Source organism: Pelophylax lessonae, assembly GCF_965119305.1.
Source record: "Pelophylax lessonae genome assembly, chromosome: 1".
Classification (NCBI taxonomy): Eukaryota; Metazoa; Chordata; class Amphibia; order Anura; family Ranidae; genus Pelophylax; species Pelophylax lessonae.
The window spans coordinates 378,614,270-378,641,806 of NC_138768.1; the positions used below are offsets into that span (position 1 = coordinate 378,614,270).

The window sequence follows — 27,537 nt, forward strand, 5'->3', positions numbered from 1 at the left end:
TATGATTTATAGCGGATCTGCATATGTTTAACAGTTTTACTGTCATAAACACACACATTGTGCTCAACCTCTGGTTTCATCCGGTCACTGACCTGGAACAAATACAGAGGTCAGAAATTCCAAGTTCATGGGCTGCATATTTGCCTACTTGATCCAATTTAGTGATGAAGCAAGTAGAGAAGCTATGGGATAAATACAACATCTATGGAACTGGCAGATTCTAAATGAAGAATTATTTCTATAGGCTTGTATTTTAAAAATAAGACAAGGCAATCTACAGTGTGGTCTCATACAATTCATGTAACAGATGTTCCAACAAATATTGCAGCTAAATTAAACATTAATAATGGCAATAAGCACATTTAACACCTGGAAGATCTAGCGAATGCCACTGAATCTTTTAGATTACCAACAAGCCTTATAGCTGTGTAGTAGGAGTTCCACATCCTCCAGTTATGATAAAAGTATCACTAGCCTTATGGCATAAAGTGCATCATGTTTTGCTATCTGTGATGGTCAGAATATTATAAAGCAATGAACAAAATGATTTGCAGACAAGACTTGCATTAAACTGATTCAAGTTTTCAGAACTTACCGTGCATTTGTTTGGTTTCTCCCCAGAGTGGACCCGCATGTGAATAAGAAGCTTATAACGTGCATTAAAGGGTTTATATCTTCTGGGACAGCCTGCCCAAAAACAAGCAAAGTCTTCCCCTTTCCTCTGATCTATATGAACCTTTTCTATGTGTCGTACAAGTTCTTCCTGCTGATCATACAGAGCACTACAGTCAATCCACCTGCAACAGTGCTTACCATTAAAGTCATCTATTTCTCCCTCCTCTTCAAGTAGAGGAACTTGTGCAGGAGGTGGAAGAGAAAGCTGGTGGGATTGATTTAACAAGTCATGTTGGTGCATGTGTTGATGGGCATGATAAGGAGGTGGTGGGCCTTGATGAAGAGAAGGAACTACCAGGGGAAGGGAGGTCTGTGACGACATTTCTGTGCCACTTGGAAAGTCATCCATCCTTTCACTCTTTAAAACTCCCATTGTTTGTCTTTCATTTAGCCCTATGCTATGTCGAACCACCATATTGTTCATAACATCAGCTTGTAAGTTGCTTTGTTCCAGCTGCTGCATTCGCTGATATTCATTTTCAGGAATGGATACATTATCACTGATGGCAAGAAGACTTTTCTGAGAGTTTATTCCAGCACACGATGGAGGAATGCAGCTTCCTCGGACTCCTAAAAAATGTCCATAAACTTCAGGCTGAGGTGAGATAGTGGCCGGTGAAGCTCTTGAGCCATTTATGTATGCAACTAATGAGGTTGGTGAAGTCCGGATAATGGTATTAAAATCTATTCCAATACCATCAGACAAAGGGGACAAGGAAAGAGCTCTTTTCTTTGATCGGGCTGAATGTGATCTTGGTGAAGAATGCCTTGGACTAGGATAAGGTGAAGAATTATTCTCCATGCCAAATAAATATGAAGGCAATGGATTGGTAACAGTATTATTAGACATAGATGTTCCTGGAGGATTGCTAAGCATGTCACCTGTCTCACTACTATTCTGAGAGCCATGATTAGAGGGAATGATCCTATATGCGTGAGACCACTCTTGTTTCACGCTCATTGTAGAATGACTTTCTGAAAGGCTTAAAGTTGTCGAAGCTAGAGATTCTCTTGACATTAGGGACCTAGAGGGGTAAAAATACAAAATCTATTTAGCTCTTTTTGTTTTTTTGTTCACATAATAAATATTTTAAACATGGAAAGTTTATTTACTCATTTAGATTGTACATTGTTAAAGTTACTTTAAACAGGAAAGTGTTAGTTCTCACGGATCACAATACCTTCTAAATTAGTGTCCTTCTAAAAAACTGTCAAAAAGCGCACTTCTACACAATGTATGCTTGCTCATAAATTACTATCAATTATTCAGTCTTAATAAATAAATGTCTGCACTAAACAAACATCAAAATGTGTTAATTTACCCCTCCCATAACTCTTTCCCAATACTGCAACAGAGGAAAAGTGTTATTTTTAAATTCTAAACTATTTATTTGGTTATATTATGAATAAATATACAACACAAGAATGTAAATAAAAAAAAAAAAAACATAGTAGTTTTGAGATGGTTTTATTTATTTTTTTGTATATACATTTTTAATACTATTTAATATCCAGTTTCCTATTATATATAATCTTTGTTTTTACAAATAAACATTTACTGCATTATTAAAAGGACTTTTAAAGCACAATGGGTTAACTATCCTAGTCACCTGAAAGTGAATAAGTCTCTGTTGTGTTTTTATATTTTTTATTTTTGGGATCAAGACTTAATAGTTACAAATGTAAAAATGTCATATATTATTAGATGTTTAAATAGTATATATTTAAGTTTTCTATTTAGCTAGGGGGTTAGGCCTTATGCCTCGTACACACGCAACGATTATCGGCCGACCGATCGTCCGACTTTTGTCCAGAGTGGTGTTTTGTTGGTTGGAATGTGCCTAGAATATGCACGATTTTTCTTGGCCAACAAAAATCTACTTCAGAAGTGATGTCATGTGATGGTTTACTTTCCGTGTGTTTTTTCTTCTCTGAGCATGCCTAGTCTTGCTCATCAGATTTTTGTCTGCTGAAATCTGTGCTGACTGCACGAAAATCGGCCGTTGTGTTGACGGCCAACAAAAATTTTATAGCCTGCACACCAGATTTTATTCGGCCGAAAAGTCGGAGTCTAACAAGCTAACAAGCTGAAAATCGGCCGATCGGACGTTGGCCGAAAATTCCCGGCCAATAATCGATGCGTGTGTACGAGGCAAAAGTCTCCTTTTCACACTTAAAGCATTATATTAATCAGCTATGCTGAAAGAAGCCACTTGTTCATATAACTCAGTGGGGTTGCTTTACTAAAACAGTAGAAGTTGTTCATTTAGCACAGTGTAGAGCATTTAATATAGTTCTAACAGCCCAATTATAGAGATTTCACAGATCAAAGGCAAGACATATAGTTTGTGTATCAATAAAACTGTATATAAATTGTATACATAGGCAGATGTATTTGTGATAAGATTGGATTTTCAATTTGCTTGTTGCAAGATACATTTAAATTTCGTAATATGATATTTTTGAGACCTACATACATTGAGGATTCTGATAATCCAGCAACAATATAGACAATAATCAATAATTCTGTGCAACCACGATGATCTTTCTATTTCTGTCTATTCCTATATTGCCTGTGCAATAATAATTAGAAGTAGGTAATCTCTGTATGTATTAAAAGAAAACATTATAAATTCCAACTACTGTAAATTATAGGCAGCTCTGATACCAGTTTCCCACCGTCATTTATTAAACTGTCTTTGCTTCACACAGAAGAAAATTATTACATATCCTGATATTTTTGTCAAGAACTGAGTATGGTAGAACAAAGAGAAACAGGGTAATTAGTGTAGGGCAGCCTAGATACGTGCTATTCTCTACAGTTATTCTCTAAGCTGTCTTACTTTACCAACAGCTTTGAAGCACCTACAGAAGAATCTTGTCACTGCAATAAAATAAACTGAAACCAGCTTGAGCTTATTATGAAAATGTATTACAAAGGTTGGCTCCCAGCAAAACCTTTTTACATCTGAAAGTCTCTCTCTCGTTGTTAACACCAAGTATTAAAATTATCTCATGGCCCAGAAATTTTACTTCTTTCCAAAAAAAAAGATAGGCCTCACATTTGTTAATATTGGTTAACTAAACAAAATGAATACTTCCTTGGTTAGTAGGTAATGTATAATAATGATTGTGACTATAAATAATTGCATATTTCAAGCAAATTATCAGATTGTTTTGCTTCCAGGGGTTAGGTAATAATTAGTGTGTAATATATAAGATACATGTAAAAAAAAAAAAAAGACTGAACTGTAAAAAAAATTTTCATTATAACATCTGTATTTTGCTATTACACTTGATCCATTTTTTCTCCCAACAGTATGTAATATAAAATCTGATATTTTTGTTTGTTCATATTTCTTAAAGAGAAACTGAACTCTGGAAGTTGTGCCCAAAATCAATATAGGGCAAAGGGTTAGTCATCAGCATTGGCTATGGTCTCCCTGTAGCTGATCTTTCCTCATTACTGACTTACCATGACTTTCCCTGCACTGCGTCTCTGTGTGAAGGTGGCCATCTTCATAGAGGTAGGGCTTTTCTTCCTCATATCACAGCCTCCAGCAAGGAGAACACTGAGCAGCAAAATAGTGACATTACCAAATCTCACACCTAATAACTTGACACTAGCAATCGGCAGCAGTGCCTTAGATTTCACACTGCAAATAAACAGCAGAAATGAGGTTGCAGGCACAGGAGTGCCTAAGTCCTCACAAATAGCAGGAGGTGCACTGTTTTTTTCAAGAGGTATTTTCCAGGGCACTGCTTGGGCACAATTAACATTTCTATATGCCCCATATAAAACAGCAAATCTTCACTTTTGTGAGTTTAAGGCCATAGGTTTTTGAGTTTGCTATGAGGAAGTGAGTAGAGCACTCATTGCAGTGCCCTAAGGAGATGTAATAGTTGTGACCCAAAAGACAGTAAAATAAGATTGTTTCCAGAAATTCAAAACTTAAAATGTTTTATTATATTTGCATATTTTAGGATTCTTTCCAGGAAATATAGCATATAGACACGCCAGATGCTATATTATGCTTTTTTCTTGTAGTTAACCGCTTGCTGACCATTTCGCGTACATATACGGCGGCAAGGCAGCTCTGCTGCGCAGGATTATGTACCTAGTAAGTAATCCTGCACTTCCGGCTCTAGGGGGCGCGCACACGCCACTGGCGGCCTGCTCCCGCTATGATTAGACACAGTGGGAGCTGATCGGCAGGTATGACAGACTCGATGTCCACCGGCATCTGCTGATGCTTCGGTACACAGGCAGAACGGCGGTCTGCCTATGTAAACAAGGCAGATTGCTGTTCTGTTAGTACAAAAGACATGGACCCTGTGTCTCTGCTAAGCAGGGGCACTGATCAATGCCTTCTCCTAGTAGAAACACCTCCCCCACTGCAGTAAAGCACTGATCAGGCACACATTTAACCCTTTAATCTCCCCCTTCCCAGCCTGTGTCATTAGTACAGTGACAGTGCATATGTTTTAGCACTGATCACTGTATTAGTGTCACTGGTCCCCAAAAAAAGTCAAAAGTGGCAGTCAGTGTCAGATTTGTAGGGTGCAATATTGAAGTCCCACTATAGTTTGATGATCACTGCCATTACTTGAAAAAAATAAAATAAAAAAATATCCCATAGTTTGTAGACACTATAACTTTTTCGCAAATCAATCAATATATGCTTATTGTGATTTTTTTTTACCAAAAATATGTAGGAGAATACAAATTGGCCTAAACTGATGAAGAAATTAGATTTTTCAATTTTTATTGGATATGTTTTATAGCAGAAAGTAAAAACTATTGTTTCTTTTTTTTTTTTTTCAAAATTGTCAGTCTTTTTTTGTTTATAGCGCAAAAAATAAAAACCGTAGAGGTAATCAAATACTGCCAAAAGAAAGCTCTATTTGTAAGAAATAAAGGACAGAAATTTGATTTGGGTCCAGGGTTGCATGATCGGGCAATTGTCAGGTAAAATAAGGTAGTGCTGTATCGCAAAAAATGGCCTGGTCATGAAGGGGGGTAAATCTTCTAGAGGTCAAGTGGTTAAAACAGAACTAAACCTATTGTTTTAACTGTTCCCCAAAACAGTTACATTCAAGGTATGGCATAGTTGATAACTGTCACAGTTCCTTAAGTTCTCAACTGAACTGTGAAGCCATGAAATGACTACTGGGACATAACTGATCACATGTGCAGAACCATGGCAACTGCAGACAAAACAGAGGCTAAGACGGCAGCTTCCGTGGTTAAGGAGTTTAGTTCAGCTTTCATGATCTGCTCATGTAATGACCCACAGTGGCTCATTTAAGTTACCTTTACCCATTATTTGGTCGTTAAAGAAGAAGCAGGGCCAAAGCTCTTTTGGCCATACTTCTCCTCTGGTCCGCAGGATTGCATTTCGTTCTGCACTCCTGTGACCCGTTTTAAGCCGACAGCAGGTTTTAGCTGACATCACTCAGTTTTAGATAAATCCCGACTTTAAAGGCAAGATACACCCAGATTCGCGAGTCACTGAGAGCCAGAGCCAGCCCCCACCCCCACAAAGCCCTGTGGGGCACTGCAGAGAGCCGGTGACTGACAGTCTCCAGCTTTCTGCTCAGTGAAGACAGAGAACTGAGTGATCAGCAGTCTTTGATCATTCAGTTAGTCTTAGAGGTCTTAGAGGTGGCGGGGGACAGATGCAGCATCACACAGATGCTGCATCCACCTAGGTGTTTTAGGCCCCTTTCACACGGCTCCGTTCCTTCGACTGAGCCGTGCTGCTCAGCGGGGGATCGATCCGCTAATCCGCCAGACGGATGGAAAATAGGGTTTCCATCCAGATTTGACGGACAGGATCGGATCGGATGTCGGCAGACATGTCTCCGCTGACATCTGATGCCCCATAGAGATGCATGGGGCATCCGTTCAGATCCGCCTGAAAAACTGACAGGTGGATCTGAACGGTCCGCAAGTGTGAAAGGGGCCTTAGTGTGTTTATTTTTTTTTTATTCCAGCACTCCTCGTTAAAATACATAGGGACTAGTAAATCTGATTTAACTTCAATCAGTGATCAACAAAACAAGGAGATGTATAAAGAACACGATTGCAGAGGAATGGGTCTTTACACTGTAGAAGGCACCAAAAATAAAGTAATGATTATTTTTTGCATTTTTTATTTATACAAACGGAAACTAATAAATGTATTTTTTGTTTGGGAAATTCTAGTGCAATACTTTCTAAAATTGCATTTTAGTTATAGAGCTGTGCCTTGAAATATCGTGGCAATTGGTTATCATTAATAGTAACGGTACTAACAGTATAAGTTTAGCTTGAGAAAAAACACATTATGGAGATTTATTTCATCATTATTCTGCAGCACCCTCTGCTATCCTCACACACAGAAATAACACTCACTGTGACTCCGAAGATATCAGAGTAACAGATGAATCCTTATCAATGATCCTGCGCTTTGCCTTTTTAGTGAGCTTGTAAGCATCTGAAAAGTGTCTAAAAGTAAATTGGCTGAGTAGTGCATAGCCACCAGATTCTTGTTTTTACTGTCTCAGCCAGTAGTGGAAAAATGCCATTTTTAATCTGATTAGGTGTTGCAGACAACCAAGGCACTGTTTTTGTTCAGATCATTTAGAAAAACATTTAGGCTTGGGGCCCAGTGTTCCTTACAACAGTGTTTCTCAACTCTATTCTTCAAGGACCACCAAAATAATATGGTTTCCAGACTTCCAGCAGTTACAAAGCTGTCTTGATTATTCACCGTGAATGATACAAACAAATGATTTCACCTGTGATTTTGAATTTGGGAGGCCCTTAACTTATTTTTCTGTGCATGCTTCAGTTTTGAATGATCACATCTATCATAACACGGTGAGCCAAGTGTCCTGGGTGGTACTCCAATGAAATTGAATTGTTTGTAACATGAAATATTTGCTTGGTTTGGCATGCAGGTACCACCACCACACACTGTATTCAAATCATTGATTAAAGTGTTACTTAACCCAGGAGCCTGCATTCACTATATCTGATCTCCCTAAATATAAACTGATAAATAGCTTTTCTCATCAGCTGTATATAGCAATTAGAGCAGGGGGTCTTCAAACTATGGTGGCCCTCCAGTTGTTCAGGAACTACAATTCCCATTATGCCTAGTCATGTCATGTCGGTGAATGTCGGAGTTTTACAATGCCTCATGGGATGTGTAGTTCCACAACAGCTGGAGGGCTGTAGTTTGAGGATCCCTAAATTAGAGCATTCTTATGACCTGTATCAGTGAGTGCTAGTAGTTTGTAGGAGGAGTTTTCATTTCTCTCACGATTGTCCTATCAGGTTTCAAGACCCTTAATTCTCTGTCTGAACATGTCTGGACAGTGTTGATTGGCCCTGTGCTGATCACATGTAACCTCCCAGGAAAAACAAAAATCACCCATCAATAAAGATGGGACATCTCACCCACTATGTTCTTTTTTAGTTACTGGGCATGGAGGAGGAGGGGCTGTCATTTAGGATCTGTATACATGCCCACATGTGTGATGTTAATGCCATGTGACCTGAATAGCTCGGCTAAAACCAGGAAATGGTCTCTGAGCAATAAAGACCAAACTGAGCATGTGCAGCTGAACTACACTTACTGTTCTTATCTGGACTTGTCCAGAGTGAACGTGCAGGAGGGGGAGGATCTGTGCATACAGGATCACACAGCCTTTTTACACAATGCAGAGGATTAATCACTTAAGTTACACAGTGAGTAGAACAAGCATGCTATTCTGCATCTACAAACAGATTTTACTGTTGTGGGTTTAGTAACTCTTTAAGCTCAATGTGGGTGAAACATGTCAGGGGGGCGTAACTGATAGGCTGGGATCTGAGCTGAACCTTTCTTTCATGTATCTTACATTGGAGTTGAATACAATGTGTGGTGGTACCAATGTGGCATATTATATTTTGAATTGAGATGTGCTCTATCTCTGCCAGCTCCTGAGTAGAGGGTATAAACCTGGGAGACTGATACTGAAGGCTTAGACTGGTAACGATCTCTTATGATGATTGCTTGTTACTTTTCAAAGAACTGTATTTTCACACAAATGATTTCCAAAATACATAGCATAAAAAAGCGGGTGAAAAAAAAACTATTAAAAAGACCTGGTATCAGATGGAGGTATTGCTAAGTGCTGGAGGTTTAGATTCCTCTGAAAGCTGGGGCTGATCTGATTGCATGCTGTTGCTGCCTGGTTTGCTGGAGGGGATATTGGGCCCAGTCTTTGCACCATCATTGGACTGTTAGTGACCATGAGATTGTTGCAGCTGCCTTTTCCTTGAGTCTTGCTCTGTGGCCCAAAGGCAGAACTCCCTGTAAAAACAAATAATCAGAGCTATGACAGCAGCATGACTTAACACAGATCGGTACTTAGTTATTAACATTAGGAAGCTAGGCCCATAGAACATGCAAATCGGTCTATTTTAGCTCTTGGGTTGAGCTCCAGGGTTGCAATAGATCTTGATTTTTGACAGGCAGTGAAATATTATTTAAGTATTGATTTAGGGAAGTAAGTATATTTATTTATTTTATTCATGCATAAAATTGTAGCATAGTAATTTAAAACCACAGATGTGACACACATTCAGTAATCATTTAAGTAGAAAGATTAGTGCACACATAGGCCATGGTATTGTCAATGTAATAACTTAGTAAATATTATTGTTGAGCTATTGAGACTATATTTTTTGCTTGATTTTTTTTTTTTTTTTGCTGCAATATGCCTATAAGAAAGCAGATATTTACATACCATACCTTTGTTTCTAATTAGAAAAATAAATCCCACATTCAGAATATACTTGGGGTGATTTACTACAGGAGTACAGATTTTCATAGTGTATAATATCTTGGCAAAGTAAATGAGAATAAAAAGGTGAATCTGTGTTCACAGTAAATACCCAATCATGTGCAAAAAATATATAAAAAAAAAAACAGGATTGTTGCTAGCACATAATTGGTTGTTTGAAGGAAACACAACTCCATCTTATTAAACTCGGGGGAACTTTTTTTTTTTAGAAAGTGAACATTCACTTTTACTGAGTGAACTGTCTCTGTTCCTTCAGTAAATCAACCTCATTGATTCAGCAATGAAAAGCAAACAATTCTCTGAAAATTAGGTAGGTAGCACAGCATGGGAAAATATGCTAGGATGTGAAATATGGCCAAGACGGTTATAAACGGAATTTAATATTTTGCCTGTATTGGTATGAATAACAGGAGCTGTACTCATTTGGGCAGTTTATATCAAGTAGGTCTGTGTAGCTTGAAGATAAGGACTTTCACACTCCCTCATAGTATAAATCACAAGTCTGAGTTAATGTTCATACATATGTCTCATAATCTGAGACAGGAAACAACTGCTATTTAACATAAAAATAAGTACAACTGCAATACTTACTTCTTTATATAATAAACCAAACACACACACACACACAAAAAACACCTGATAGTTTACTATATAGCAATCGCTACTACAATGATGTAGTAAAGACAATGACAGAAAAAGACACTAATTAACTACCTATTTTCTGCTGACAGGAGCTGGCCCTTTAAGGGGGTCTTAACACTAGAGGCCAGTAGCTAGGCTCCCAATCTAGTGGTCACTGTGACTGGCTGTCACAGTAATCACATGATCAGTAACCCGTCCAATTGGTTCCTGATTGCAAACAGTGATTGGGAGATGCTGGTAACAGCACGATCACAACGCTGGGGGCACCAAGTGAGTGCACTCCCAGCAAAAAAATAATTATGGTTATAGGTATATATGTGTCAGCACAGAATTAAAGCCCGCCACAGTTCTGCAACATATCTTATTAATATTATTATTATTATAATGCAGGGTTTACAGGGTTTATATAGCCAACAGTTTGCGCAGCGCTTTACAACATGACATATGTGGTCAGTGAGAAGGGGTTAAAGAAAAGCTGTCAGAAAAGAAATAGGTGTCACGCAGCTCCTCTGCCATCAGTACTTTCAATATATTTTGGTTCAAAATTTTGGTTTAAGCAATGCTCATTTTCTCCTACAAATTAAATTAACATGTCTAGGGAGTAATAGTACTTATAGTGACAGTGAAATGGTGGAGTAAAGCCAGGCTCAGCAGGGACCGGCCGAGATTTGAACCATGTATGGCAGACTGTACCCAAGTTGATCGATCAATCAACTTAGGTATAACCAGTTCCATAGAAATAATAAGTATGACTGCACACCCAAACATAAATTGCTGAAATCAAATTTATTGTACGAAAGAATGTAAAAAAAGGACCACAGATGGGGGGGTGTAGCCTGACCGGCATGGAGTGAAGACGTTCCAGCTGAGAGCTCCGACGTCCCTGGGCAAATACGAACAGTGGCGGCGAATCTCCGCTCACCCCAGCAATACCAGCTATGCCTCCTAAATGCCGCACAGCCACACAGAGGCCCGGCGGCGGCCGACAGCAATCAGGAGGACTGCAATCCTTCTCCCCGCATTCCTCAGGCTTGAAGCAGGCTGCCAAGATGGCGTCTGGACATGGGGCAGCACAGAACGCTTCTCCACCTCACAGTGGCGACTCCCCAGGAACTCAGGCAACTCTGCAGGTGAGATACTCCAGTCCATCCACCCCCTCACACTCTGCTTGCCAGTTCTCACCTCCATCAGAGCCAGACGCAGCAGACTCAGACTGGTATCTCAGGGAACACATTAGAGCCCTCCCAACTAAGACTGACATACAGCAACTATTAGCAGCAGTGGAAACATTTAAACAGACAGCCTCAAGGAGGACACAGTGGCTTTGGCCAATAAAGTGGAGGCCTTAGAGACTAGACAGTATGACATCACCTGCACTATGACCACCATACAGACCACCACTAAACAACATGAAGATGTCTTTAACCCCCTCTTAGACCAGCTCAACAACTATGAGAATAGAGATCGGCGCCAGAATATCCGCATACGCGGTCTCCCAGAAGCCACACATGCTGCTGACCTACTCCCTACATTGCAGGGTCTCTTTTGTCAAATTCTTGGGGACGCGATCTAATCAAATTGGACACGGCACTGCCCCCTGTAACCCAAGACACAGAGGGGCCCCCGAGATGTCATTTGTAAGCCGCATAAATTGTCATTAAAAGAAACAATTATGAAAGCCTCTTGTGGCAAACCGATTATTGATTTTGACCGGGCTCAGATATCTGTTTCCTGATCTATCGACACACTCTTATGGCCCTGCACTCTGTGGATGTGGCCTACCGCTGGGGCTTTCCCTTTCATCTGACGGCCTCCCAGAATAGGAAAATGGCAGTTCTCCGCACCAAAGATGACCTACACACTTTGTAGAAAAGTTGGATCTTCCGCCGACCAACTTCTCTGAGTGGAGATTGGATAGTCAGATACCTTTGACTCATCGACCTGAAAGATAGCTGCAGGCATCCTCTAGATCCCAAAGAAGGAACTGTCCATGTCGTCAAAATCAGGATGTGTCAGACGCCTCATCTTCCTGACTCCTTGCTGAGGCCCTAGCTAAGTAAACTATTTCTATAACATGGAGACGGAGAAAAGCACCTACTTGAACTTTATCCCCCTGAGGACAGCACTCAGCTGATGTCCCTCTTCTCTCCTTCTCTTCTCATAGATGTCAGCGGGGTATCTCAGCCCCTCCCCTCTGCAGTGTTCAAAGCGGGTCATGACGCTGAGTATTATATTATACCGTAATTGTGTGAAATAGCTTCGGTACAACGCTGCTCAATGCTCAGCTGATCTTGCTGCTGTCCTCTTCTCATAGCTGTCAGCGGGGGATTTCAGGCCCTCCCCTCCGCAGTGCTTAGAGTGGGTCACGGAAGCGCCGAGCGGCGCTGTACCAAAGGTTTTTCACACAATTATGGTATAATATAATACTCGGCGCCGTGACCTGCTCTGAACACCGCAGAGGGGCTGAGATCATCCACTGACAGCTATGAGAAGGAGAGCAGAAAGGGAGATCAGCTGAACGCCGAGCGGCGCTGTACCAAAGGTATTTCACACAATTATATTACAGAAACACACACTGGACATTATATAACACAGTAATAGAGTGGATTTTAGGATTTTACAAACACTAAACTAGGGCTTATTTTCGGGGTAGGGCTTATATTGAAGCCCTCCCCGAAAATAACAGTAGGTCTTATTTTCAGGGTAGATCTTATTTTCGGGGAAACACGGTAGTAAATCAAACCAAATGGAATCCAATTACAAAAATGTGTGAATATTGAATACAAGTTGCATGGACCACCTCCAGATGTCTTCTTCAAGATGAACAAAAACCTGAGCTGTGAAAAAAACTTGCCAATGAAATGTATCATGTATCTCTATACTTTCTTGATTTATATATTATATTTAGGGGTTATATACTAAACACTGCAGAACCTCTGGAAAAATCAGGTAATTTACTTATTAGTCAACAGCATCCTACCCAAAATCTGACCATGTATGGGTTTGACCATCCCCATAAGCCAAGCCCAGTCATTTGACATTCAATGCATGAGACTTCCACTATGAGAATGGGAAAGGTAGGATAAAATGTGCACTTTCTACTGCTAACAACTAGTTATTGCTGAAACAAAAAAAAAAAAATATTAACACAATAGAATTTCACACATTGGAGAAATGTGCCCAACATGTCCTACGTTAAGTGTCTTTTTGGAAACAAAGAACTGTAATTAAAACAATTCCTTATGGTTCCCAACACACAATCAATCACAGCTTTTATTTGAAGTCTTGGAGATACCCATGTGTTTTATGTAGGAGTAATGGATGGTGTCCTTATAGCAGTTTTGTTCTCATTTAGCAATTTTACTCAAGGTGACATCAAAGTTTAACATCAGTTACGCATTTTTTTAATTGTGTAGATATAGATAAAAAGAACTATGTAATCATTCCCAAACAATGGGCAGACATGCACACTGCAAACACATTATCTCCAAACTGAGTTATATTGTCAGAGGCTGCCAAGATGTAGTTGAGCGGCCACAATTAAATTAAGGCAGAATTCTGCCAGAACATTTCTGGAGAATAATACAGAGAAGTGTTTTGTTTATGTTTGTTTATAAAGAACAATGCTGGAACTCACAAGAAGAACTGTATGTCGATGCTGTAATAATTATTTCAGGGTCCAATAAAATTATGTGGTACAACAAAAAACTTGCTGATGTTTGGTTAAGAGAACCTGTCATCTACACAACACACACTATAATCCCAGGTCTTAATAAACACTTCAACTGGCCATACACAGGCAGATCTTTGCAGATAATCAGTTCTCAAAGTGGCCACCGGGAATCTGTAGGAACCACTTGTGAAATCTTAGTCCTTTCTGCCTGATGCTGGGCTTTATTTGCTGCCAATTCTGCTTTTGGCAATGATGCAAACTAACATGAACTTTTGTGTAAGAAGAGAGAGAATGCAGATCAGTAGTTGCATCCTGTGAACTGTGAATATGTGAATGACAAAAAGGACAACCAGTAGGGAGTGAGTAGAAAGGGAGTTCAATCTTTACATACGTATTGTTTAGCAATTCTACAGCACAGTATAGAAAAGCAAGTTAAAAAAAAAATCGCTTCTAAAAAATGTTTCTGCAACATTCCCATGAACTTCTGGTATTAAAGGGTGCCTGTCATTCAAATACCTCTTATTGTCTTATAGCTAAAGTAAAAAAAAGAGAAAAAAGTATAAGATCAGCACTACACCACAAAGAGAAAAAGCGTTTAGCAATAAAGGAAATACACTAACACAAACAAACAAAAAAAAACTGCAGCGCTTCCAAGGATTAGCCAAAACAGTCCATGAATATAAAGCCAATAAAAAGTGCAGTGCTCCTTTAATTGTGCAAATGGGAGAAATGGGAACTCACCAGAAGCAGATGTTGTCTCATTCAAGAGAACAGACAACACACTTTATGCATTTCAATGCAGATATAGTTTTCAGTGTTTATCCACGTCTAGTATCAAATGTTGTCACCTCCTCAGAATCACGTGCAATGACATCCAACCATAAGAAAGAAAAAGTCTCATAGTGTAGTGTAGCACCCTCCTGGGTAGGTGTTAGGTAGGTAAAGCCTAGTGTCTCTAGCTGCCTATGAGGGAAGCCTGATTTGTAGTTTTGCCTGTTGCATGTGTCCATGTGTGATTCATCTGGCCTGAGGGAGTGTCCCCATTGTATCCAATAGGGAAGCCTGTTGGACAGTGGAGGAATCCAGCCAGTGACACACAGGCTTTTGTAACTATCCCAGTGGTTGGCACAAACAGTGGTGCATCCTGGGATATGTTATAAAAGCCAAGGGCACATGTGACAGGGTGTCTTTGGGCGGGAAGCCAGGTCCCAGAAGGAGGGTGACAGTTGTCTCTCCTTCTGCTGCAGTGGAAGGTGGTCACAAGCGGTCGGCCTTGTGGACCAGGAGTGTGGAGCTGAGCCAGGAGGTTCAGTGTATGCTGACTAGTGGAGTTGGAGGCAGAGCATCCTTGGAAAAAACAGTGTCCGTGAGTACTGGAAAGCTTGCCGGGGGTCTGCCCAGGAAGAAGACCACTCCAGTGGAGAGTCAGTGGACAGGTGTCAGCGCACTCAGCAAGTGAGAAAGGGGGTGCCAAGTTAGAACCCTGAAGAGTGATTCAAACGGGAACACATTATCTATCTTCACTTCAGTGGAAAGGTGAAGCAGCGACCTTGTCGCACGCTACAGCTAGTTGCCCATAAGATTGTGCATAGTTCATAGTTTAAGTATTCCACTCATCCCTTCTCCTATCCCAGTTCCAAAAAAAAAAAAAAAACAACATCCCCTGGATTGATTATTGACTGAGCCAAGGACTTCCAATGCTAATTATCTGCTATCGGTTGCTAGGGGTAACCCAGGGGAATCCAGAAAGTGTAATACTAAGCAGTCCTCTAGGGGGCAGTGCTACAGTAGTAATTAAAGTGATACTAATGTCTTACTTTTTTTTTTGCTTAAAAAAATAAACGATTCATACCTACCTGCTCTGTGCAGTGGTTTTGCACAGAGCAGCCCAGATCCTCCTCTTCCCAGGTTCTTTGCCTGTGCTCCTGGCCTCTCCCTCCTGTTGAGTGCCCCCACAGCAAGCAGCTAGCTATGGAGACAACCCGAGCCGAGGCGCTGCCCTGTATGTCCACTCAGACATGAAGACATAGTTAGGCCCCTCCCTCTCTCTCTCTTCTCATTGGCTGACTGACTTTAACCACTTGACCACCGGCCACTGTGCTGCTACTGCGGCACAGTGGCTCGTTCCCGTCCAGCGACGTAGACCTACGTCGCTGGACTCCTCCCCCTGTAGGCGGCGCTCGCGCGCCGCCGGAGGCGCGCTCCCGCTGTTTTCATTCACAGCGGGAGTCGGGCCAGGGGATGAGCAGCGGCGATCGCCGCTGCTCTTACCCGATCGTCGGGGATCGAGTCTGGAGATCCGCCCGCTGTGTGTAAACACAGCGGGCGGATCTCCATAGTGACAGGGAGTGACAGATCGGACTGTTCAGCATAGCTGGACATCCGATCTGTCCTTCTGTCACACAGTCACCTCCCCCCCCACACGTCAGTAAGCACTAGGCATACATTAACCCCTCCCTCTCCAATAAAATTAACCCCTTCACTGCCAGTGTCATTTTTACAGTAACAGTGCATATTTATAGCACTGATTACTGCAGTAATGTCACTGGTACCCCCAAAAGTGTCAAAAATGTCAGTCAAGGGTCTGATCTGTCCGCCGCAATGTCGCAGTCCCGCAACAAAAATCGCAGATCACCGCCATTACGCGTTAAAAAAAAAAACACCAAAAATGACAGAAATCTTTCCCTTAGTTTGTAAACACAATAACTTTTGCGCAAACCAATCAAAATACGCTTATTGCGATTTTTTTTACCAAACATAGGTAGCAGAAAACAAATTGGCCAAAAATTTTTAAAAAAATTGATTTTTACATATTTTTTGGGGGGAATTTCATATAAAAAAATGTTAAAAATATTGTTATTTTTTCAAAATAAACGCTCTTTTTTTGTTTATAGCGCAAAAAATAAAAATCGCACAGGTGATCAAATACCACCAAAAGAAAGCTCTGTTTGTGGGAAAAAAAGGACGTAAATTTCGTTTGGGTACGGCGTCGCACGACCGCGCAATTGTCAGTTAAAGTCGCACAGCGCCGAATCGCAAAAAGTGGCCTGGACGGAAGACAGCAAAATCCTCCGGTGGTAAAGTGGTTAATTAACAGCAGCGGGAGCCAATGGCACTGCTGTCTGTGTCTCAGCCAAACTGAAGGGAGAGTCCCAGATGGCCAAGGCACTCAGGCGCCATTGCTGGATTGAGATGGGGCTCAAGTATTAGGGGGGCTGCTGCACACTGAAGGTTTTTTATCTTAATGCATAGAACCACTCTAAGTATTAAGTAATAAAGGTGATTACCCATGATAGTGACAGACATTATTACATCCTTCCCCACATGCAATGCAAACTTACCAAAAGGTGTATATTGCCATAAACTAGGCAGCTAGCAAGCTCAGCAGGAATGGATGGATCGGGGCAACACCACCTGTATCCTCTATTCCAGTTCTCTATTCAGATATTCTTAGGGGACATGTAGCCGCCCACACCACCAAATTATACCATTAGACAGAAGAGATAAGATATCATAGTGCAGTAGTTTTATTTAAGCAGCTTTAAAATCAATACACCAGCAGTGGACAAAAGGTTGATATAAAAAAAACAGCAAACAATGCCGCTTATAACTCACATCAAAAATACCGCCACCGCAGACAGTAGCATGCCGGCGTGATGTCAAATTGACAGTTCCGGACTTTATATTTAAGGACTGTTTTGGCTAATTGGAAGCGCTGCAATTTCCACAAGGTTCCACAGCTTCCCGCCTAGGCAGCCTAGATCACATTAATATTATTATAGAGGATTTATATAGTGACAACAGTTTACGCAGAGCTTAACAATGTAGAGGGGGGACAATAAAATTACAATACAGTTCAATACAGAAGCAATAGGAGGAGGAGGTGGTACAAAAGGTAATAGCTGCGGGGGATGATCTGATGAAGGTGACTGTGAAGGTACAGTTCTTAAGTGGAGGTGGGGTAGGCTTCCTTGAATAAGTGTGTTTTCAGGGAACGTCCAAAGGCGGACAGGATAGGGGCTAACTGGACATACTGGGGCAGGGAGTTCCAGAGAATGGGAGAGGCTCTGGAGAAGTCCTGGAGGCAAGCGTGGGAGGAGGTAACAAGGAAGCCAGAGAGCAGGAGGTCTTGATCTCTACCAATTGTTACCAAAGTGTCTATTTTTATTCAGCAGTGAGATAAGAGATAAAAATTTATTCCCAACGTAAATGGATCTAAATTACAAATTATACATAGAAACTACATTCTTAAAACATGACAAAATTATCTAAAGATCGTCTGTAGATGTAGGCTGCCTCAAATCCTTCTGTCTCTTCATGTAATCCCAGACAGACTCGATGATGTTGAGATCAGGGTTCTGTGGGAGCCAAACCACCAATTCCAGGACTCATTATTCTTTACACTGAAGATAATTCTTAAAGCGGAGTTTCACCCAAAGGTGGAACTTCCGCTTTAAGTAGTCCTAACCCCCTGACATGCCACATTTGGCATGTCATTTTTTTTGGGGGGGAGCGAGTACCTAGTTTTGACAGGAACCCCCTCCTACTTTCACGCGGAGCACCGCAAGCGGAAGTTCTCCTCTCATTGGTTGCATGTTTGGGGTTGTTGTCCTGCTGCAAATTTGATGGTATGACGTGATGGATAAATATCTAGCTGTATTTCTCGGCATTGAGGACAGCATTGATCCTGATCAAATCTCCATCTGTATTTGCAGAAATGCAGCCCCAAATTTGCAAGGAACTTCAAAGAACGAGTATAAATATAATGGTTTATAGTAGATAACAATTTAAATCAAGAAAGTATAGAGATACATGATACATTTCATTGGCAAGCTTTTTTTGACAGTTAAGAGCTGACAGTTAAAAGCTAATCATTTTGTAAAGAACACAGAAGTAAACATTCTAGATATTTTGGAAATGCTTTCCAAGTACTTTCATCTTGACATAATAAGTTAAGAAAGATATGCATCTATTTATTGCATACCTATAATGTAGAATGTCCTAATTATAGGGTCATGTCACTACTTAAAGTGTTAAGACTGTAAAAAAAAAATAAAATAAAAGTCAGCAGCCACAAATCCTATAGCTGCTGACTTTTAATATAAAGACACTTACCTGTCCAAGTATCTCCGATGTCGGCACCCACCCATAGCCGATTTGTCATTCAGTTTTGGGTGCATGCGCTGACATCTTCACTAAGGAAAACAGGAAGTGAAGTCTTCACAGCCTGTTTCCTACTGGACATGCGTGAATGGTCCCGCTGTCCTCTGGGACCTGTGTGTCTCCCAGAAGGCAGCAGGGGGGAAGGAGGAGGGGTCGGAAATGTTGTAGATCCCCGCAATCGCCGTTCGGTGATCTTACCTGGAAGTGGGGTTTTGACAGGTATCCACTCCCCCAAAAAGTGCCAAATGTGGCAGTGGAGGGGAGGGGAGGGGAGAGGGTGCAAACAAGCAGAGCTTCCCCTTTTGGATGGAGCTCCACTTTAAAGTGAAACAAATCCTCCCACAAGTTGTAGCTGTGTATCTGCAGACATTTCCTCTGTAGATCATTCTGAAAACCCACAGAAGAAAGGATTTCTCTTTAGTTCTAGGGTCAGGGGGCAGGGATCTGAAATCTTCACACAAACGGCAGCTCTTAACCCCCCCCCCCCCCCCCCTTCACACAGTACACTGAGAACAAGCACAGCTGTGGCTATGAATCACAGGCAGAGTCCTAGATCTCCTACACCCATCACCATTTTAACATTTTGTGTTGGTAAAAAAACATCCAGAAGTAACACATGCGGATAATAGAAGAACAAGGCAGCAGAGAGAAATGAGCCAAGTACACAGTAGAGAAGGATGAGCTTTTTCAATTTTTATGTCTAAAGTTTACAACCACTTTAACAATGACACACTTATAGTCAAAGTGCTTTTCAGTGGAGTAATTAGAACTAAAAGGAAGAGACCCATGCTTCCAAAATTTGCCTCTTAGGGACAACCAGCTGTAAATTGCCCTAAGCAAAGATTTGGATGGAGTCAGTCTGACTGTCTATGATTTCTTGTTGGGCTGACATTCTTAAATGTAATTAAAATGACAGTTTGAAGTGAACCTGTACTCCTCTTTAAACTGTTAAATGTAAAACTTCTAAATTTCGGCTTCACAGCAGATGCAACAAAACTACTGTAACCATTATATATATATACTGTATATACAGTGGGGAAAATAATTATTTGATCCCCTGCAGATTTTGTAAGTTTGCCCACATATAAAGAAATAAAGGGTCTATAATTTTTTATCATATGTGTATTTTAAATTATATAGACAGAATATCAACCAAAAAATCCAGAAAAAAACACACGCTACAAATGTTATAAATTGAGTTGCAGTTCAGTGAGTAAAATAAGTATTTGATCCCCAAGCAAAACATAACTTAGTACTTAGTGGAGAAACCCTTGATAGCAAGCCCAGAGGTAAGTCGTTTCTTGTAGCTGGTTATTAGGTTTGCACACATCTCAGGAGGGATTTTGGTCCACTCTTCTTTACAGATCTTCTCTAAATCCTTAAGGTTTCTTGGCTATCACTCGGCAAGTTTCAGCTCCCTCCATTCTATAGGATTAAGGTCTGGAGACTGGCTAGGCCACTCCCTGACCTTAATGTGCTTCTTCTTGAGTCACTCATTTGTTGCCTTGGTGGTATGTTGTGGGTCATTGTCATGCTGGAAGACCCATCCACGACCCAGTGTTCTGGCTGAGGAAAGAAAGTTCTCGTCCAAGATTTTACAATACGTGGCCCGTCTATTGGCCCCTCAATGCGGCAAAGTCGGTCTGTATCTTTAGCAGAGAAACAAAGTATAATGTTTCCACCTCCGTGCTTGACTGTAGGGATGGGATTTTTAGGGTAATAGTCAGCATTTTTCTTCCTCCAAACAGTCAAGTTAGTGCCAAAGAGCTAAATGTTGGTCTCATCTGACCTCAGCACTTTCTCCCAATCCTTTTCTCAATCATTTAGCTGTTCATTGACAAACTTTACACAGGCCTGTACATGTGCCTTCTTAAGGAGGGGGACCTTGTGGGCGCTGCAGGATTTCAATCCATGGCAAAGTATTTTTTCACCAATGGATTGTTGGTGACTGCGGTCCCAACTGCCTTGAGATCAATCACAAGCTCCTCCCGTGTACTTCTGGGCTGATCCCTCATTTTCATCCTTACCCCATGAGGCAAAAAGTTGCATGGAGCTCCAAAACGAGGGCGATTGATGGTTATTTAATATTTCTTCGGTTTGCGAGTAATCACTCCAACAGTTGTCTTCTTCTCACCAAGCTTCTTGCGGATTGTCTTGTAGCCCATTCAAGCCTTGTGCAGGTCTACAATCTTGTCTCTGACTTCCTTTAACAGCTCTTTGGTCTTGCCCATGATGGTTAGAATTAAATGGAGGAAAGAGATTCTGTGAACAGGTGCCTTTTATACACATATTGTCATTAGGAGCACTATCTTAAATTGACAAGACTAATCTGTGTACCATTCTTGAATCAGGAAGGCTGGCAACTTGGATCCTCTTAAATAAAAGTACTTAATTTGTTACATGGCTTTCAGCTATAGAGCCTTCATCAAAGCACAGTAATACAAGATAAAGCTCTGCATAAGAGATAGGTGAGCCTAGCAGAGGGTTGTTACTTCAGGTTACACATTCTAGTGGGTTACAAGTAACAGGCTCTGAATCCGTCCCTGATCTGCATACTTTCTTTGTGTCAGTAATAATAATGCAAAACGGAATTTTTGTAAAATCTTACCTGTAAAATTCCTTTCTCTGAGTCCTCCGACAGTCGCCGCCATCTTCATATTAGTCACAATGGGGGTATTAGACTTTGCTCCGTAGGAGTAGCTAGGCAACAGAATATGTCAATATTAAAGCTTTTAACATATCCCCACCCCAGGGGGTGGTCCCCTCAGTCTATACCCTCCTGCTTCCTGTTTCCTACTTCAGTTTCAGTGGAATAGCAGTAGAGTACCTAAACCCCAAAAGAGGGGCGGGGGCGGCGACTGTCGGAGGACTCAGAGAAAGGAATTTTACAGGTAAGATTTTACAAAAATTCCGTTTTCTCTTACGTCCTCCGACAGTCGCCGCCATCTTCATATTCGTCACAATGGGGACGTCCCAAAGCAGTGCAAACATGAGGGGTGGGAAACGCAGCCGCGCCTAAAGGCAACGCAGTCTCCACATCAAAGAAAGGAACCTTACCAAAGGAAGGAAACCAGCTGGGCAACATGAGAAAAAACTTGCTCAACGGGAGCAATAACCCAGGAAAAAAACAAATAACCCAGGGATAAAAAGAAATCCCAAACAGCCCAAAGGTCCAAAACAAGGGACCCTAAGGAACCGCCGCACTAAGAACCTTGCGGCCAAAGGAAGCATCTGCCGATGCTTGAACAACCACTCCGTAGAATAGAGTGAAGGTGTGCACGGTCGACCAAGTCGCCGCCTTACACACCCGGGCCACAGAAGCCCCATGACGACAGGCCCAAGACGTACTCAGAGACCTGGTAGAGTGCGCCTCCACAGGCATAGGGGAAACTTTTCCCTGCAAGGCATAGGCCTGTTCAATGACCTGTCTGAACCAATTGGCGACGGCAGAAGCCGACGCCGCTACGCCCTTCCGAGGACCCCCGGAAGGACAAACAAGAATCCGACTTGCAAAAAGATTCAGACGATGTTTGGTAAATCCTAATCGCCCGAACAACATCCAAGGAGTGCAACTCCACCCCCATCGGATGTTTAGACTTCGCGCAAGGCGAAGGCAAGCCAACGTCCTCATTGAGGTGAAATTCCGAAACCCTCTTCTGAAAAAAAGAAGGGTTAGGTCGCAAGACCACCTTAACCAAGTGAGTGACCAGATACGGACATTTGCAGGACAAGCTGCCAGCTCCGACACTCTGCGAGCCGAAGCGATCGCCACCAAAAAAGGTGACCTTCTTGGACAACATAGACAACGAGATCTACTCGATCCGTTCAAAAGGACCATGTTGTAACATGGACAGAACAAGATTCCAGTCCCAAGGAGGCAGAGGCACCCTCCTAGGAGGGACCAGATGCCCCTGAACAAAAGTGCCAACCAAGGAGTTAGATGCCATAGGACGTTGAAAGAGAACGGCCATCGCAGACACCTGACCCTTGATCGTAGCCAGCGCCAAACGCTGGCAACACCCTTTCGAAGGAAGGACAACACCCTAGACACCGAGTACGGGCGAGGTGAAAACCCCCTGGACTCACACCAGGCAAAATAGGCCTTCCAAGTACGGTAATAGACCTTCCCCGAGGAAAATTTCCTCGTGTTGATCAAAGTGTGAATGACCTCAAGGGAGAGACCCCTATCCCTCAGGACCTTGGTTTCAACAGCCAGGCCGTCAAAGCCAACGACTGTAAAGCAGGATGGAATATCAGCCCTTGAGACCGGAGATCTTCTCGAAGAGGCAGACACCACGGGGCGTCGACCGCCAAATGCACGAGGTCTGCGCACCAGGACCGGCGAGGCCAGTCCGGTGCCACAAGAATCACTGTGTACTGGTTCCGAGTGCAACCTGTGAAGGAACCTGGACAGCCATTGAAAACGGTGAAAACGCATACACCAGTCGGGACTGATGCCACGGAGCTACCAACGCGTCTGACGCGTCTGCCCGAGGATCGCGCGGCCTTGCCACGAATCTTTTCACCTTGCCGTTCAGACGAGACGCGAACAGGTCTACCTCCGGAAGATGCCACTTCGCGCACCACATCTGGAAGACATCCGGGTGGAAGGACCATTCCCCCTGGTCCAGGGACTGGCGGCTGCAGATAATCCGCCTGCCAGTTCTCCACCCCCGGAACGTGAACCGCCGATATCGCTGGGACGTGTGTCTCGGCCCAAGACAGAATGTTGGCCACTTCCCGAGCCGCTCGGGCTCTCTTGGTGCCCCCTTGGCGATTGACGTAAGCCACCGCCGTGGCATTGTCCGTCTGCACCCGAACCGGACAGCCCTGCAGCCCATCCGACCAACGTTGAAGGCAGAGATTCATCGCACGCAATTCCAGAATGTTGATCAGCAGGGAGGAGACCTCCCCCGACCAAGTTCCCAGGGCGGACAGAACGCCCAGAACACCACCCCAGCCCGACAGGCTGGCATCCGTGGTGACCACCGTCCATGAGAGAGGACGAAAAGACTTGCCCCCCGACACCGCAGGGGACTGGAGCCACCACAGAAGATACCTTCTGGTGCGATGGCCCAACGAAATCTGGAGATCCAGAGATAGCGGTCGCCCGTCCCACCTGGACAGGATCTCCGCTTGGAGACCCCGCGTGTGAAACTGGGCGAAGGGAATCGCCTCGAAAGCCGAGACCATCAATCCCAGACATCTCATGCGCATCCGGAGTGACGAGCACGGAACGTCCCTGAGGGACCTGACTCCTTCCTGAAGAGTCCTGAGTTTGTCGTCCGGTAGGAAGATCTTCGCATGGACCAAGTCCAGAAACATTCCCAGGTAGGGAAGACAAATCGACGGACACAGCGTCGACTTTGGAAAATTTATCGTCCAACCAAACTCCTGTAGAGTCAGCATCGTGATGGACAGGCCCTCCTCCAGACCCTGGCTGGTCGCAGACCGAACCAGAACATCTTCCAGATACCCCAGGACAGAGATGCCCTGGGCTCTCAACAAAACCAGAAACCGGTGCAAGCACCTTGGCGAAAAACCGTGGAGCCGAAGCGAGACCAAAAAGGTAACGCCACGAATAGGTAGAGATCCTCCGCAATGGCGAACTGAAGGTACCTCTGGTGACCCTCGAAAAACGGGATGTGAAGGCACGCATCCTTCAAGTCGATGGAAGCCATGAATTCCCCCGGAATCAGGGCAGCCACCACCGACCGCAGGGATTCCATGCGGAACTTGCGCACAAAGCGGTCCAGAGCCTGTAAGTCCAGCATAGGATGCACCCTGCCCTCCTTCCAGGGCACAGAGAACAGATTGGAAGAGAACCCCCGAAATCTGTCCCGATGAGGCACCGGAACCGCCTGAGGGAAAAAATCTGCTCTCCGGCCGAGAGAGAAAACTCGATCTTGTAGCCAGAACAAACGATTTCCTGAACCCACCTGTCCCAAACACGGGCCAACCAGGGTTGAAGAAAAACCGAGCAAGTGTCCCCCCACCCCAGAACTGGGTGAGGGTGCCCCTTCAGGCCGCATTGTTATGGGCAGCGGATCCGGACTGGCCGGACTTATGCTTACCCGACCACGGCTTCTTTTGGGAGCCTTGGCCTTTGAATGGTTCTCCCCTATAGGGCGACCGAAAGGCACGAAAGGACCCCTGAGAGGGCCGAAAAGAAGCATGCTACTTACCATGAGCAGCCTTAGCCTGGTGGGATCGGGGCAGGAGCGTGTTCTCACCACCAGTGACCCCCTTTATCAGTGCATCCAAGGATTCGCCAAAAAGGCGAGATCCATCATAGGGCAGATTGGCTAAGGTCTTGCGCAAAGATTGGTCCACAGACCAACACTTCAACCAAACCAGGCGGCGAGACAATACCGCCACACTGTGTACACGTGCAGCCAACGGTACTATATCCAGGGCCGCATCACACAAATACACGACACCCTGATGGATTTTATCCACCATATCCAATGTCGCCGGTGAGGCTTAAACAGCCACCAGGACGCGCCTGAGTGCCTGCGTCCAATTCGCGACAGCCTGGGCTGCCCTAAGCGAAGCAAATAGAGCCTTTAGCATAGAACCCGTAATAGAGTAAGCATGACGGGCAAGAGACTCCAGCCTCCTGCCCGTAGCATCCCGGAACACCGAGGTATCCTCTGCAGGAATCGCAGTGGACCTATTCATCAGTAGCGGGCGTGAAAGGATAACGCAGCCTGAACCTACTTGGTACAGCAAAAGGCTTGCGTATACTGCGCCATTGTTCCTTAACAGCGCGCTGAAAATCATCAGTGCAGGGAAAGACCTGCGATGTCTTGCGTCTTTTCTGCGTCCCATATGCTGCCAGGGCAGCAGGGGGACGTGGTTCAACCCGTAAACGCAGTGTTTGCATGATAGAAGCAACCAATTCATCCATGAGTGCAAGCTCTTCAGGCGAGCCAGGGGGAGAATTATCCACCCATTCTACCTCAGCCTCCACCTCGGACCCCACAAGACCCAGGGAGGAACGGGACCCCGATAAGGAGACCCCAGCTATAGCAGCCCCATCACCAGCACCCTCTGTCAGAGGAGATTGAAAACTCTGGGTCGTTGTGTGGATTGAACAGCCACAAGCATTAGCACCTGAGCAGCAAGATTAGCCACAACCGCAGCCAAAACCCCCCCTGGGGGGGAAAACAGCCCTTGGTCACCCACCAAGTGGTAGGAAATTTGTGTCCCTGAGAATCCATTGCCCCAATGATAAGCCGGAAAATAAAGGGTTAATTGCCCCTTAAACAAGCGCGGCGAGCGCTGCCCACCGCACACACACACTGGCACAATTTTTACCCCCACCGGGAGAAAAAGGCTCAACACAGGCAAGGATAAAGGGATAGGGAGGTAAAAACCTGTAGAGACCATCGCTGCTGCTGCCTCGATCGGTGCACCCAGGGAGGGGAAGCGATGCAACACAGGGCGCTCCATGAAAGCCTATGGAAGGCTACAAGAAAATGGCCGCCCGCAGTGATACCATGCGGCCGGAGCGAGCGCTGCCAAAATGGCGCCGAAACCGCCGCTCCTCCACCTCAGCGAGGTGGACCAAACATAGCATAGCATGTAAAAACATGGCGGACCGCCGCAGCGGTCGCTGAAAGTGCCCCAAACATGATAAAAATCATGCCCCACAGCACACAGCCGTTCACACATTCACAAACTGACACAGACAGTGCAGCACAGCCCCCCTCCTTGCAGCCCACAGCATGCAGCCAGAGAGATAGGGATTTCAATAGTGTGAAACACAGGCAGGGTTACACAGTCCCAGACTGACACCCCCCCAACAGACAGGTCCCCACATAGATACACTTACCTCCTAATGGCGTGGGGAACCCGCACAGGCGAACAAGCCGCTGCGCATGCGGCAGGGAGAGTCGCATCCAGGACGCAAAAAAAATCGGGGTTAAGAAACCGCACAGCGTCCAGTGAGGTAGCCACCTCACCAATCATCCCTGCACCGAGCAGGGATGGGTCGTTCACTGTGCCAGGAGCGTTACCTGGCTGAACGCTCGATGGCAGGCTGGGAAGCCACTGACCCACAACCTGCTAACAGGGGGATCAGCCCGAGACCCAGCCCGCACGAATCCTCTTCATCAGAAGAACTAACTAATGCTGACAAAAAGAACAGCTAAGTAAAGAGAGAGAAAGAAACTCAAACAAAAAATCAAAAAAGAAGAGAAAGGCTGAGACAAAATGCCCCAGCATAGAGAGATCCAGCTACTCCTGACAAGCTAGACATTGAAACTGAAGTAGGAAACAGGAAGCAGGAGGGTATAGACTGAGGGGACCACCCCCAGGGGTGGGGATATGTTAAAAGCTTTAATATTGACATATTCTGTTGCCTAGCTACTCCTACGGAGCAAAGTCTAATACCCCCATTGTGACGAATATGAAGATGGCGGCGACTGTCGGAGGACATAAGAGAAAAGGGCTGTATTAAAGCCAGGCTACTTGCATTTCCAGATGGAGACTGTGGTAATGGCACCATTCAAGTTTCTTTGATTACAAGTCAACTTTAAAAT

General features: G+C 43.8%; 1 protein-coding gene across 1 annotated transcript in view; it reads right to left on the reverse strand.

The window, feature by feature from the left end:
• The window catches only part of GLIS3 (GLIS family zinc finger 3), a 529,924-nt gene that overhangs the window by 348,961 nt on the left and 153,426 nt on the right, over positions 1-27,537 (reverse strand). The window contains exons 3-4 of the mRNA XM_082243469.1: positions 8,813-9,020; positions 596-1,700 (exon numbers count right to left, since the gene is read on the reverse strand). Of these exons, the coding sequence (XP_082099595.1) occupies positions 596-1,700; positions 8,813-9,020 (1,313 nt within the window). The remainder of the gene's footprint in view (positions 1-595; positions 1,701-8,812; positions 9,021-27,537) is intronic.